Source organism: Xyrauchen texanus, chromosome 28 (genome assembly GCF_025860055.1).
Source record: "Xyrauchen texanus isolate HMW12.3.18 chromosome 28, RBS_HiC_50CHRs, whole genome shotgun sequence".
Classification (NCBI taxonomy): domain Eukaryota; kingdom Metazoa; phylum Chordata; class Actinopteri; order Cypriniformes; family Catostomidae; genus Xyrauchen; species Xyrauchen texanus.
The window spans coordinates 2,596,394-2,610,508 of record NC_068303.1 but is presented as its reverse complement, the minus strand read 5'-3'; the positions used below and the strand labels follow the sequence as shown (position 1 = coordinate 2,610,508).

General features: G+C 38.5%; 1 protein-coding gene across 1 annotated transcript in view; it reads right to left on the bottom strand.

Annotated features, from left to right (window-relative positions):
* Nucleotides 1–14,115, bottom strand: part of rbm25b (RNA binding motif protein 25b) — a 32,148-nt gene that overhangs the window by 9,178 nt on the left and 8,855 nt on the right. The window contains exons 7-11 of the mRNA XM_052095863.1: nucleotides 10,618–10,803; nucleotides 10,337–10,420; nucleotides 1,857–2,119; nucleotides 1,247–1,373; nucleotides 1,060–1,149 (exon numbers count right to left, since the gene is read on the bottom strand). Coding sequence (XP_051951823.1) covers nucleotides 1,060–1,149; nucleotides 1,247–1,373; nucleotides 1,857–2,119; nucleotides 10,337–10,420; nucleotides 10,618–10,803 — 750 coding nt within the window. The remainder of the gene's footprint in view (nucleotides 1–1,059; nucleotides 1,150–1,246; nucleotides 1,374–1,856; nucleotides 2,120–10,336; nucleotides 10,421–10,617; nucleotides 10,804–14,115) is intronic.

Sequence of the window (14,115 nt, the reverse complement as noted above, 5' to 3'; positions counted from 1 at the left end):
TGAACATTGGTGTATTTATAAAATAGCAGTTGACAGCCGTTATAAAGTGCAATAAGCCACTAAAGCATGCATTACAATGATTTTACCAAAGCCCTTTGTGGCTTATAGCAACAGAATAAAACGGTACTTTATTTAACCTTGTGCGGCCCACGTACACATGAATGGACGTTCGCTATACGCAATACATAATTTATATTAATTTAAACTGACTGATCTCAGTTCAGGAGACTCTGTGCTGTCAGTAAAGGGTTAAACTTCCAATGCACGGAGTCATGTGACAAAACAACATAGCGCTGACCACAGCAGAGTATGTCTTTGGGAGAAGACAGATGTGCTCGTCCATAGACATTCAGTCTAATTTTCAGTTCATGCACCACCCACGTTTTTCATTGAATATATCGGCCTCTGAGTGGACTAGAAGCTCAATCTATGTGTCATTAGAAAGCCAAGATCCTCCCCTTTGTGATAACATATAACATTTTATCAACAATAGTCAAAAACATATTTTTCTGATGAACTGTTTAGCATGCTTTTCCTGCTGGATGGCATATTTTGATCTGGACATCTAAGATCTAACATTGGATTATCCACACAAGCAAGTTCACAGACAAGTAAACAATGGCACATTTTTTTAAAATGTAAAAGCATCTATAAAGTTTTTGGCTACTTTGGGATTACAGCAGCAGTTATCGGAGCATAAGAGACATATTCCATTTAGGTGCTAAATGAAAGACTTATCTTCCTATAAATATTTATACAGCATGACCACTAGGGGGACGCTAATTTGCGACAAATGTTTTTAAGGCCTTATATTGTTAGTGATGGTTATCTTTGAAAGGTTCAGATTCTAAGCTTTCAAATGATACCTCATATGTCTGACGTATGTATACAGAGACTTCAGCGTATTAAACAAAGTTTTCGCAATATAGCGCCCCCCTTTGGGGGTTAAAGGTACCATTAAACGAATTTCTACGGACTAATAACTGCATTAATGGACATCACAAACTACTCATTTCGATTGCCGATTTCAATACACTATATAAAAAACCACTTGTTTACCATTTCACGGCGGCGTTCGTCCTCTCGCTCCATCTCTTTAGCATAATCTCTGGCCTTCTTCCTCTCTCTGAGCTCCCAGTTTTTCAAACGCTGTTAGGTGATGGAGAAAAAAAAAACATTTGACATTAAACAAAATGACCTGTGCAAAAGAAACAGTATTTAGAGATACAGAAGTCAAATCGTTCACCTCCTGATAGGCAGCTTCTTTCTCTCGCAGTTTGCGTTCCAGCTTGCGCCGTTCATACGCCTCCTCCTCATCCTCCTCACGATCTCGCTTCTTCTCCTTATCTCGCTCTCTATCGCGGCTCTGTTCTCTGAAAACAGACAGCGCCCCATCATATGAAATAAAAATAAAATTATTATTTTAAGTTTGACTCTCATTGTAGAGAACGTAGACACAGAACTACACAGTGTGACTTTAGATGTTGTGGTCTCATATATAATGACTGAATATTTCGAATATAATTCAATATCACATTTTCCATTTCCAGCCACTAAACTAAAGAAAGGGGACTTTTTCTGGCTTGGAAATCAATTTTAAAGTTCACTGATATTTTCAGGTAGTCTATCATGGGAAACCAGATTTTTAAAACCCAGAATAATATATATATATATATATATATATATATATATATATATATATATATATATATATATATATATATATATATATATATATTTTTTTTTTTTTTGATCTACCTTACCTGGAAAAAGCCCTGGTTTAATATATAATTAAATGGTTTTAAATTAAGTCTGAATATCAAACAATTGTTCAAACACCGGATCATGTGACGTACCTGGATCGGCTGCGGTCTTCACTGTGGTCACGGCTTCTGTCTCTCTCCCACTCTTTCTCTCTCTCCCGCTCTTTTGTGCGTTCACGGTCTCGATCTCTTTCCCTCTCCCGTTCTCGCTCTCTCTCCCGCTCCCTCTCTCGGTCCTTCTCACGCTCGCGGTCTCGTCTTTCACGCTCTCTCTCGCGTTCCTTGTCTCTCTCCTTCCGTTCTCGCTCCAGCTCTTGCCTCTCCTTCTCTCTCTTCCCCTTTTCCTCTTCGAGTTTCTGCAGGAAAATGGGGAAGGAAGATTTTGGGTGATTCAATGATCACATACGAGACAAGTGCACAACACAATATCACTCTGAGGAAGTGGTTTACAGACCCAGACACTTTTCCACTCATAAACAGTGGGGTCCAAAAGTCGGACATCATAGAAAACACTATTTTGCATATTCTCTAATTTAATAAAACATTTTATTACAACTAACATAATTAAAAACAGCATGATTTGATAATATTCTTAACAGAATAAAAAAAAAAATATATATATAAAAAACACACGCACACATTAAAACTTTTTAAAATGGTAAAAACAAATCCCAGATTTTCAGTGCGGTCTCACATTTTTTGGATTCCACTGAATATTGTGACAGACCAGCATTTAATTCAGGCAATTTTTAATGGTTTACCCAAGCGTAGAGAAACCACATTGTTTCCGGACGGAGTCTCCAAATTGGGTCATACTTGGTCTCACACGACATGCAACTTGACCCCTTTTTGCATTTACTGGGAAAACTGGAAACCACTTTTCGAATCATTAAGTCAACATTTAAAAAAGCTCAGAATGAGTCGAGGGCGCTGTAATCTCCGCCTCATCACATGAGCAATAGAAAGTGGCTTCAATCCTTGTGAAACTAGATTGTTTTGTGCACTTACAGGTGTTGGCTAGCGACTCAGTGTGCTTCTGTGGCCCTACAAGCCTTTACTGTTAGGCCTGGGAGGAAAAGCAGGTCACATGTTTCACAAGGAACACAAATCAAACTATTCTCTTTGCTTATAACATGTTATAAATGGAAGCTCACATTCTCAAACAACTTCCAAACATTTTGCAAACGTTGTGATAATGCATTCTTTAGATTTGCTACTTTGCAGCTCTTCAGGTTTGGATAAAGGTAACAAATGAATGTGTAGAAATTGCTTACCCCAATGCAGATGACACGGGCCTCTCAGAGGGTTTGACTTAAGTGATTATGAAATGCACAGAGGAACTGCATCACACACACAGCTGTTATAATCTTGATTAAAACAGGTCCCATATCAGGGTTTGCCAAAATATCCAAACACTGACGGTCTATCAATGATGTCTACTTCTAGATCTGAACTCTCCTGGATTTGGACTCAATTGTAAAAGAAAATGAGGCTCCAGAATTTGCACATGGCGACATGTTAAACTATTTCTGAGCCGTGGGTGTCCTCGTCATATTCGTCAAGAAAATGTCCTCGTCATATTTAACCCCAAATCAAAAATATATTACGATTTTTTGCATTGAGGCATTATTGAGGACACTTGAGCACATTTTACCCCCCAGTTCTAATTTAACGTAGACGTCCAGACATTGTACTTTTACTATTTCCATTGCTGTTAATGACCATTTCATTAGTGTAACAGTTGTGTATTATAGTAAAAAACAAATGCTGTTATGTAATTGTTTTTATTAAACCAAGTGAGTACTACAAAAATGCATAAATACTTTGCAATTAAATTATTATAATTTGTTTTTGCAGTTTTTTTAGCATTGTGGTAAAATATATATATATAATATCACAAAATGGCTCTAAAAATACACTTAATCTTCTATATGCAAAAATATAATTTCTTATTGTTTCTTTAGCTTTTGAAGTCAAAGAGAACCATGATATATTATATATGTAAAAATATATATATTAGGGCTGACAATTTAACACGTTAATTCAATGTGATTAATTTTACAATGTTAAAAAAATTTACGCAATTAATCGCAATGATCCGGACCATAATAAGGAAGATTTCTGAGAAACGCAAGCTTGTAGTACCACCAGTTTACTCCAGAGGGCAGTAAGTGAAACTTCAGCTGTATGAGCAACACACAGTTTATACAGTGAAGAAACACTTCAGCAGCAACAACACAAACATGCGTTACATTCGTGTTCAAAACACTTGGAGCGCAAATGCTGAACTAAGAGATCTCAAGATGTGTTTTAAGTATTAAACTAATACTTATTACTTATGCAATTTTAGTATAAAATTTGATGTTTGACGCAACGCACCCAAGACGCTACACAAGCATGTCTGACGCAGGTGTATATAGGCGGATCTTTTGTGACGTCATTGTTCATGTTTGTCGCGTTGCATCATGGGAATCGTGTGGCAGGAAACACCGCTAGATACCTGTAATTTGATTGTTTTGCACGTTTGGAGGAGGATTTAGAGAAGAGGATGGTTCACTCTTGCTGTGTGGTCGATTGTACAGCTCGTTGGGGGCCTGATAAAAAGTTTTCGAATTCCCTCCTAAAAGGATCGCAAAAAACTAAAGAAATGGTTGCGTGCAATTACGCGATTGAACCTAGTACATGCAGCATTTGTAAGTCCTATCCTGACAGCTGCTTCTACTTTAAACATTAAAGCTGCTACATGACTGCATGTTTCTCCAAGACTGGATTTGAAAGAAGGAGAAATGTGTAAGCTGTGATATACAATTTTTCACCATAGTACAGATGCCATTGAAAGTCTCACACTGAACACAATTGAATTGGTACAACAGTCACTACATTTTCAATAAATAAATAAATAAATAAGAACACTGATCAATGAAGACTTACCCGGCTTTGCAGTCGCAGTGAGCAGTGATTATTTTCAACTGTAGACAGCCCTAATATAAATATATATAACTCCATTGTTGTGTTCTGGATTGTGCTCTGAGGATCTGTATAGATGCACTTAATTTAATAAATAATAATGAAATGGTGTATTAAAAAGTAAATATTTTGTTTTCATTTGATAGAAATGTTATCAATTCATTTGACTAGATTAAATTAAAAAAATAAATCTAAAAACATGGAATTTAAAACTGATTTCATAGGGTCCTAGTTTCATAAGAATTACCCACTTAGATTTGTAAACATATGCTGTTTGATGTGATTTAGTTGCTGCTAAATGGTGCAAAATAACCTTAAAAGTATGGCGTTATATTTGTGCCTCATTCCTGAGCGAGTAATTGTAAGTTTTGAGCACAGAGAACTATATTTTGCAAGCACATTGCATTATATTTTGAACAGAAATGAACAATCGCAAATAAAAAAATCGTTTGAGCAAAGAAAAAACGATTCCGTGCTCAATAAATGCATTTGCTATTATCCATATTAACGTGCAATAATAACCCTCTCACGCAGTTTACTCAGGTGCTCTCACAAATGTATTCTCTGCGCTCTGTTAAGTCCCTCTCTCTCTCTCGCTCAACCTCTTAATTCTGTGCGCGCTCAACTCTTGACACACACGCGCGCTCAACTCTTGACACACACCCGCGCTCAACTCTTGACACACACGCGCGCTCAACTCTTCAAACACACGCGCGCTCAACTTGCAACAGCGTTACAAGTGTGCCACAAAATCAACCAATCGGAAAAGTAAAGGTCAATTGTGATTGGCTGTTGGTCTCCAATCACCACGCAGCACAAAGACGACGAAAAATTTATTTTATGGATAGATGTCTTCTCTAGCCACCATCAAACATGACAGAGTCAAATGGTGAAAACTGCAACAATATGCCACAACGTCAGGTGAGTTAGTAATTTCTAGTTTTATGATGTTATGGTTTTCTATGCCTTTGATGAAACCCTGCTATTATCTACGGAAGGGTATTGCATTCACTTGAGAAAAAAAAAATCTACTCTGTTTTTCTGAATTAACGACTTAATTATCTCAGAATTACGAGATAATTTTTGATGGAAAAAAGTTTTTGCTCTGTTTTTCTGAATTAACGACTTAATTATCTCAGAATTACGAGATAATTTTTCATTAAAAAAAATATTTTGTTCTGTTTTTCTGAATTAATGAGATCCCTCAAAATCCTGCCAGGAGCTCTATTTTAGCTGGATGCGCATGAATTTATAGAGATATATTTTAAACTTGGCCTTCAATACAAAGACATTACTATGACATTTGTAATACTGTCATGGCTGAGACACGCTTTGATCTTCCAAAGGACACTAATTACACGAGAACTACCGGAAGTCTATAACTACTAGAATGGCCATAGCGGTCATTCTGACCGTTCATTAGACTGTACCAAATGTCATGTCATATTTACATTCGAAACTTCTATTGAGGTTTTAGAATGAAGCTTCTAATGTCGTCATATTTTATATCGTCATCACCCTAAAAATGTATTGAATAAAATAGAATAATATGGATCAAATGGAGCCTAAGCTGAACACAGATAGTCCTACATAATACGATCTTTTTTTGTAATATATAATAGTGCTAGACTATATAAATACATAGGCCTATATACATTATATATTATATATTAGCTGCTAGACTGCCCCGGAAGGTGCATGCCTCGCTTTGTGTACAACATTTTCAAAACATGTTGACTTTTGGACTTTACAACGATCAAATTTGTATCTGTAATTAGCTACAATAGCAAGTTCTGTGGTTGTCGATGAACCAATACATTTTCACATTCATTAGAATTAAAATTTCGTGTCCTGGTGTTTATTATTAATATAACAGATTCATTTAGTCATGGATTTGATTCCAGTGGTGGATTGTTTCCAATAACTCCAGAGCGTTGTAAAGTCCAAAAGTCAACATGTTTTGAAAAAGGATAGATGTAATAATTTCCAAAATTCACAACATGTTTTTATCTAACGAAATATTCCGCCTCAATCCATGTTTGTTGGCGTTTAGACTTTCGAAAACATTTTCACTGTGGTGAAAAACTTGCTGTACACAAAGCGAGGCACGCACCTTCCGGGTTTTTTTTTTCTCAAGTGAATGCAATACCCTTCCGTAGATAATAGCAGGGTTTCAAAGGCATAGAAAACCATAACATCATAAAACTAGAAATTACTAACTCACCTGACGTTGTGGCATATTGTTGCAGTTTTCACCATTTGACTCTGTCATGTTTGATGGTGGCTAGAGAAGACATCTATCCATAAAATAAATTTTTCGACTTCTTTGTGCTGCGTGGTGATTGGAGACCAACAGCCAATCACAATTGACCTTTACTTTTCCGATTGGTTGATTTTGTGGCACACTTGTAACGCTGTTAGCAAGTTGACCGCATGGCTGTTCTGAAGAGTTAGAGCTGCCGTGTGTGTCAAGTAGTTGAGCGTCCTGTGTGTCAAGAGTTGAGCGCTGCGTGTGTCAAGAGTTGAGCGCGCAGTGTGTCAAGAGTTGAGCCGCATGTGTGTCAAGAGTTGAGCGCTGCGGTGTGTCAAGAGTTGAGCGCTGTAGTGTCAAGAGTTGAGCTGCGGTGTGTCAAGAGTTGAGCGCTGCGTGTGTCAAGAGTTGAGCCGCATGTGTGTCAAGAGTTGAGCGTGCTGTGTGTCAAGAGTTGAGCTGCGTGTGTGTCAAGAGTTGAGCCGCTGTGTGTCAGAGTTGAGCCGCGTGTGTGTCAAGAGTTGAGCCGCGTGTGTGTCAAGAGTTGAGCCGCGTGTGTGTCAAGAGTTGAGCCGCGGTGTGTCAAGAGTTGAGCCGCGTGTGTCAAGAGTTGAGCCGCTGTGTGTCAAGAGTTGAGCGCTGCGGTGTGTCAAGAGTTGAGCGCGTGTGTCAAGAGTTGAGCCGCGGTGTGTCAAGAGTTGAGCGCCGTGTGTGTCAAGAGTTGAGCGCTGCGTGTGTCAAGAGTTGAGCGCGCGTGTGTGTCAAGAGTTGAGCGCGCGTGTGTGTCGAAGAGTTGAGCGCGCGTGTGTGTCAAGAGTTGAGCGCGCGTGTGTTTGAAGAGTTGAGCGCGCGTGTGTTTGAAGAGTTGAGCGCGCACAGAATTAAGAGGTTGAGCGAGAGAGAGCGCAGAGAATAAATTTGTGAGAGCACCTGAGTAAACTGCGTGAGAGGGTTATTATTGCACGTTAATATGGATAATAGCAAATACATTTATTGAGCACAAAATCGTTTTTTCTTTGCTCAAACGATTTTTTTATTTGCGATTGTTCATTTCTGTTCAAAATATAATGCAATGTGCTTGCAAAATATAGTTCTCTGTGCTCAAACTTACAATTACTCGCTCAGGAATGAGGCACATATATAACGCCATATAAAAGTAGCCCTTCCATAAATACACACTGCTTGTATAATACAATTATATTGTTTGTGTTATATTCAAGCCAGCAGAAAAACTTCACTGGGTAGCTTTGATGGACACAAAGATTTTAGATCAGTAAAATAACTTTTACACTACATTATAGTTGAACTTTTTAACTAGATTATCACACTTCAGTGTGATGACCGTAATAGTGATGATTGTCTTAGCAAATGCCACTAATATGCAAACGAACTTTAAATGTAACCCAATTGTTCTGTACACGGCCATTGTAATTCTATATGACCTAGGCAAAAACAAAATGTTTAGGTAAACAAAAATAAGACACACAAAGAAAAGTGCAAGCAAGCAGGAAAAAAATGGGAGGTGCTGGCAGACAATCTAAAAGCTTGTTCATACCTGAGATATCTTCAGTATATCCGTGTGCTGTGGAGGGGCGCCCCCTACTCTCACAAGAGCCGAATGGGCCAATTCACTGTTATTCATGTCAGCAGTACTAATTATATCACCAACATCACTTTTACGAGCAGACCCACAAAGGTTCACTGGCCGCCCATGCTTTCATGATAAGTTGTAATGTAGCTTATCCCTTATATATATATATATATTAGTATATCACTTTAAAATAAATCACAACAAAATCACTTATACACCCCTACATATGTATTTTGACATAAACCCACCCCAAAGAGCTAATCGCTAGTGCGAATGCAATTTCTTGACGTGCCGGCGCAGTTGCCCCTGTGCGAGTCCTCCAGAAGGGGGCGCCGAATACAAGTAGAGAAAAATGGAAATCTCATACTTACATCCTATCCTTGCAACTTTTTCCGAGCAGTGAGATTCATCTCGGTTTATTCACCATATGACCTCTATCATAATGGTGGGGTTTAATGAATAGATTAGCTTTAAGGAAGTTCACAGAACGTCCATGCATTGCAAGTGTGACTACATTTCCCCCACCCTTAACATGGAGGCCATGCTACTGTTTACACAATCCAGTAAACTGTTAAATTATTTAGATATAAATCAGGCCTAATCTTACTTTAATTCCAGTGTTAAATCATCGAAAGGTTTTTGTAAATGTAATTAGATCTTAAGTGTCTAACAGGGTTAAAACGTTTTGTCTTACCAAAAGACTTTTGACGCTTCAAATGTAACTAAATGATAACCCTAACTTCATGCTTTTTTTGTGTGTGTGGGGGGTGACATTTTATATCTACATGTACATTATTGGCACTTTTCCACTGCACGTTACGGTTGGACTCGCCTCAACTCCACTCGCTGTACTTTTCTGAGCTTGCATTTCCACTGCAGTTTAGTGCCGCCTCAACATGGGTGGGATTATAGGCTGATCGTCATAGTTGCGCCGCCTCTGTCCACAAACGGACCAAAACAATAACACGAGCGCTAGCTATTAGCGACTAGCTAATTGTGCTGCATAAAGCAGTTGTTGCATGGTGATTTCACACAAGTGTAACAGTTAAATGGTCTGGTTGTTTTAGAAGCTTTCCAGTAGCTGGTCAACTAAATAAAGTGAAGCTTTCAAGCAGAATATAGAGTTGAAGTAACTAAATGCACCATCCTCCATCGTGGATCAACGCCAGTCCAGGGCGCTCTCCCTCCCATTGCTCGCCGGTTTAGCTAGCATCCATTTGGTCGAACCACTTCCACTTTTCCCTACACTGTTGGTAGGTCCGGTGGTAGCAGTGTGTGTCCAACAGCTGAGACACTTCCTCAGAGACTCTTTCGTTTCGCTCATCTCTAATGAGAGAAACATCTGCACCTTGTTTATTGAACACGGCGTGGTTTTGCGCACAGCCATTTCTTTTTTACAATTCGAAAGTCGTGTGAACAAATGATACTGTTATCGCTGTTGCTAACTTTAAAACTAGCAGGTTGATGTCGCATGTTGAAAATCCAGTGACGCTGGTAGTGACGATTCTCTCCGACCAATCAGTGATCTGCAGGATTTTGACGTCACATTTAGTATCGGCTCGGCTCACTTGGAACCTCGACCGAGGTGGTACTAAAAAAGTATCAGATACCAGGTCCTATCCACAGTGGAAAACCCCCCAAAAAGCGAGCAGTCGAGTTGAGTTGTACCGTGCAGTGGAAAACCCCCATTAGTTGGCAACATAAGCTAGGTGTGAGATGCTGTTTTGCTCTACCTGTGATAGAGTATTTTAGCATGTATGTTACCTTATGGGTATCGCGGAATTTGTTGATCTCCCTGGAAATCAAATCCCTTTTGTCGTCTTCCATGTCAATGTCGTTGATGGCATTCTGAACAACAATGGAGAAACCGGGAACGTGGTTAACGTGCGTTTAAGTCAACATGAAATGCCATTTGCAACACATTTTATTTCAAAAATATTCAGCAACAACAAAAATAATGCAGGACATGATTTTATCTATTGGGAATAAGTGATTTCAGCTATTACATTTCTGTTTAAATGAAATTAAAAATACAAATAGCCAACCTCGTCCTTCCGGTCTCTCCTTTTCTTGCGACGGCTCGCCTCATCATCCTGTGATGAAGAGTTGAGTTCACTTGAATATTCTTGGATCAGGCCGTCGATGGCACCTTTCACGATTTGGTCCCGTTTCTTAGTTTCCTCATCCAGAACCTCCTCTTCCTCTTCACCAGCTTCCTCTGCCTTGCCATTCTAACAGACACACAGAAGATATTTTTAAAACATATGCTGCATAATTCAGGTTTTTTTGTTTGTTACAAAACTATTAAAATAATCAAATTAAGTTAAGGGGTCATGTTATGATGAATCAAACTTTCCTTGATATTTTGACAAATAAGGTCATTCTACTATAAATACACTTTACATTTTAGACCTCAATCTTAATCCCCAATGCAAAAAAAAGCATTTATTGATACCAAGCTGCAAAATTTACTTGCTCTCTACTTCCGCGACTTCCCCAAGTGACTTGGGGGCCCATTAAACCATAATCGCCTCTACAGCAACCTCATCAACGCCTACTTTACATCATTGCACCCTTGGCCCCGCCCAGTGGTCCTTCAGTTCGGAAAAAGAGCGAGAGAGAGAGAGAGGCGCCTACTGTGGCCTCACTATTCCTGAACACCAAAGAGGACCCATCTGGTTTAATAAAATGTTTGTATTTAAACATGCACTAGACAGATGCCTTTGACCGTTGTCATGCATCTTGTGCTGCTTTGAAATGACACAGAAGTGGAATCAAAAAGACACAAATACTACAAATGATTTGTGAAGATCAATGAAAATTATAAGCTTCATAGAACATAGCACTATGGTGTTATAATTCAGTTAATGTCAAGAGCACAACATGCATATCATGCAAGAGGTGTTTTGGTTGACCAAGTTTTGATTAGTCTGTTTCAGAGAGGGAGAGAGAGAAAAAAAACTCCACAGGAAACCTACAAACACTGGTATTACCGCTGATTGGACGCTAGGTGGTAATATGGGATCATTTTTGTTACGCAGGGTTCGGGTTAAGCGTACAAAGCAAGACACCTTGGGTTCAAACTTTGAACTTTAGATTTAATTCAAATAAGTGCAATTAAAATGTGTGTTCAACTATTTGAAAGATGGTTTTACAAGTTGTGAAGGACAAAATCTCTCTGGCAAAGAAGCTTCATCTGTGCATTCTCCACCCGTCAGGTATTTCGTTATCCAGGAAAAAATATCATGCGTGTGAATAAATTTGTTTTGTTCCGTCCTTTGTTATATATTTAAGCAATATCACACAAGCAAGAGTGGTATATGGCCCTATATCAGCACTGCTTTGATTCGGTAGGTAATTACAGCAGTGCTGATTTAGGGACATATAGCACGATTGTGAGTGTGATATTGCTTATATGTAACAGTTCAATGAACAAGTACATTTTAAAAAATAAGGAAAAACTGAGTATGGTCATAAAAACGCATTTGTGCATGGAACTACTTTATTACGCGGCAGATCAGAATCTGCCGTTGCTGGTTCAAAACAAATGATGTGTCCAAGCCTTAGTAATTCAAAAATGTCACTTCAGAAATAGTATCACAAGTCATTAGATAATCAAGGATAGACGGTTAGATAGGTGTGTGTGTGTAGAGAGAGACAGAGAAAGCTGTTTAAAGCTATTTCCTAGCTTTGGTAATGTATTAGTAATAGGAGCGAACACAGAGCCCTGTTCTATGTAAACAATGACTAACCGATTCACTTTACATCACCAACTGGCTCAAATTACACACAAAAATTATCTTTTGCCACCACCTGCTGGCTAATATGTGTCATTTCAATAATAAAGACAGTAACTCCAAACAAATATGCACTACCCTTACACTTTAGTTTAGAACAGCACGAACAGTTGAGTGATACACACAGAGTGAAGCATCCAAGTGCTTTTGCTGTCAGACCATCAGTGCTCATGGAATGTCTCTCGTCCAATCAGATTCGAGGACCAGAACTAACTGTGGTGTGTGTGTGTGTATATATATATATCTGTATTATTTTACAGGCTGTGGAGTTGCGTTCACAATTAACTGTTCTGTGGAAATAAAGTGAACTGAACTCAAAACACCTCCTGAGCTGAGACGTCTGAGGTCATTTGCAGCACAAAAAAGACAAACAAAGAAAGAGTGTTCCATGTGTGTTCCAGGAATCTGTACGTCTCCGTATCAGCACGTCATGCATGCACATAGACGGCTTTTCTGTCTCTGTTCTTAATAATATAATTAAGTGTGTTTCTTCAAGCAAGTGTCTGTGTCTCTATGGACACATTATTTGTAATATTAATTTGATGATAATAGTAATAGCCTAATAATAATAATAATTTAATACAAGGGAAAACGAGATAAATATCGTCTTGACATGGTCAAAGGCATCAGCTTTTGGTGATCTCTATGACCATCATTGATCCCGGGATCATCATCTGTCGGCAAAGCCCGAACGTGCATTTCTCTATAAATTAACTAAACGTTCAGACAGTCTCCTTGCTGGTTTTTCTTACACATTCAGAATCATTACCGCTTTTGCCAGCGTCACTGCAGCTCCCTTCTTGCATGACCTTGTAAAATGTATATTTTAAAAGGCTCATCATTACGGTTTAGTATTTCTGTGTAATGTAGAACAGTGTTAGCAATGTTACTGATACCATTCTTTCTCAGCCCTGAAACTCAAACCATTCTCTGATGACCCCCAATATATATATATATATATATATATATATATATATATTGATATATTTTCAAGTAACTCGATATCATAAACGTGCGTTGACTAGTCAACTAATGGTTTTAATTGACTACTAGTTGACTAGGAAAAACTTTGGTCGTGGGCAGCCTTAATAAATTCCCTTGTGTTCCCAAAATAATGCTAACAAATATGTGTTCTAATTGAATTTGGGTTATTGCGTTTTGGTAATACAGTGAATGCTGCCTAAAGAAAATTCAAACTCAATTTTAGGTTAAAGGTGAATGTGTCGTATTACTTAATGATTTAAATCACTTTCATCTCTGTTTCTTTAATACAAAGATATATATTAGTGAACCTGTAGAGTTGCGTTCACAATGCATGCTTACTGTGTGGAAATAACGCAATCTAAACTCGCAGCACATCTCCTGAGATGTTCGGAGATAATTTGCAGCATTCTCAATAGACAACATTATTCTTGCAAACAGTTTTCAGACAAATGAAGAGTTTAGTCTTTACATGCACTTGTTCCATGAGACAGGCTTGCGCTGCACGGCGACATGCATGTGTTCCACAGGCTCGCGCTGCATGCCTCTGAACTAACAGCGAATCAGACACAAGCATTGGTGGCTTTTCTTTTGCCTGTTCTTAAAAATATAATAGTGTTTCTTCAAGCGCATGTCTTTGAGACTAACAGTATTTCTTGTCATGTGCCTTGTCGCATTTTGCGGGTGGCTGGTGTTAGTTTCACACCCTGGCCACTGTTTATTATATTTAGCGACTTCCCAGATACATGCTTTTGCCATTTCCCG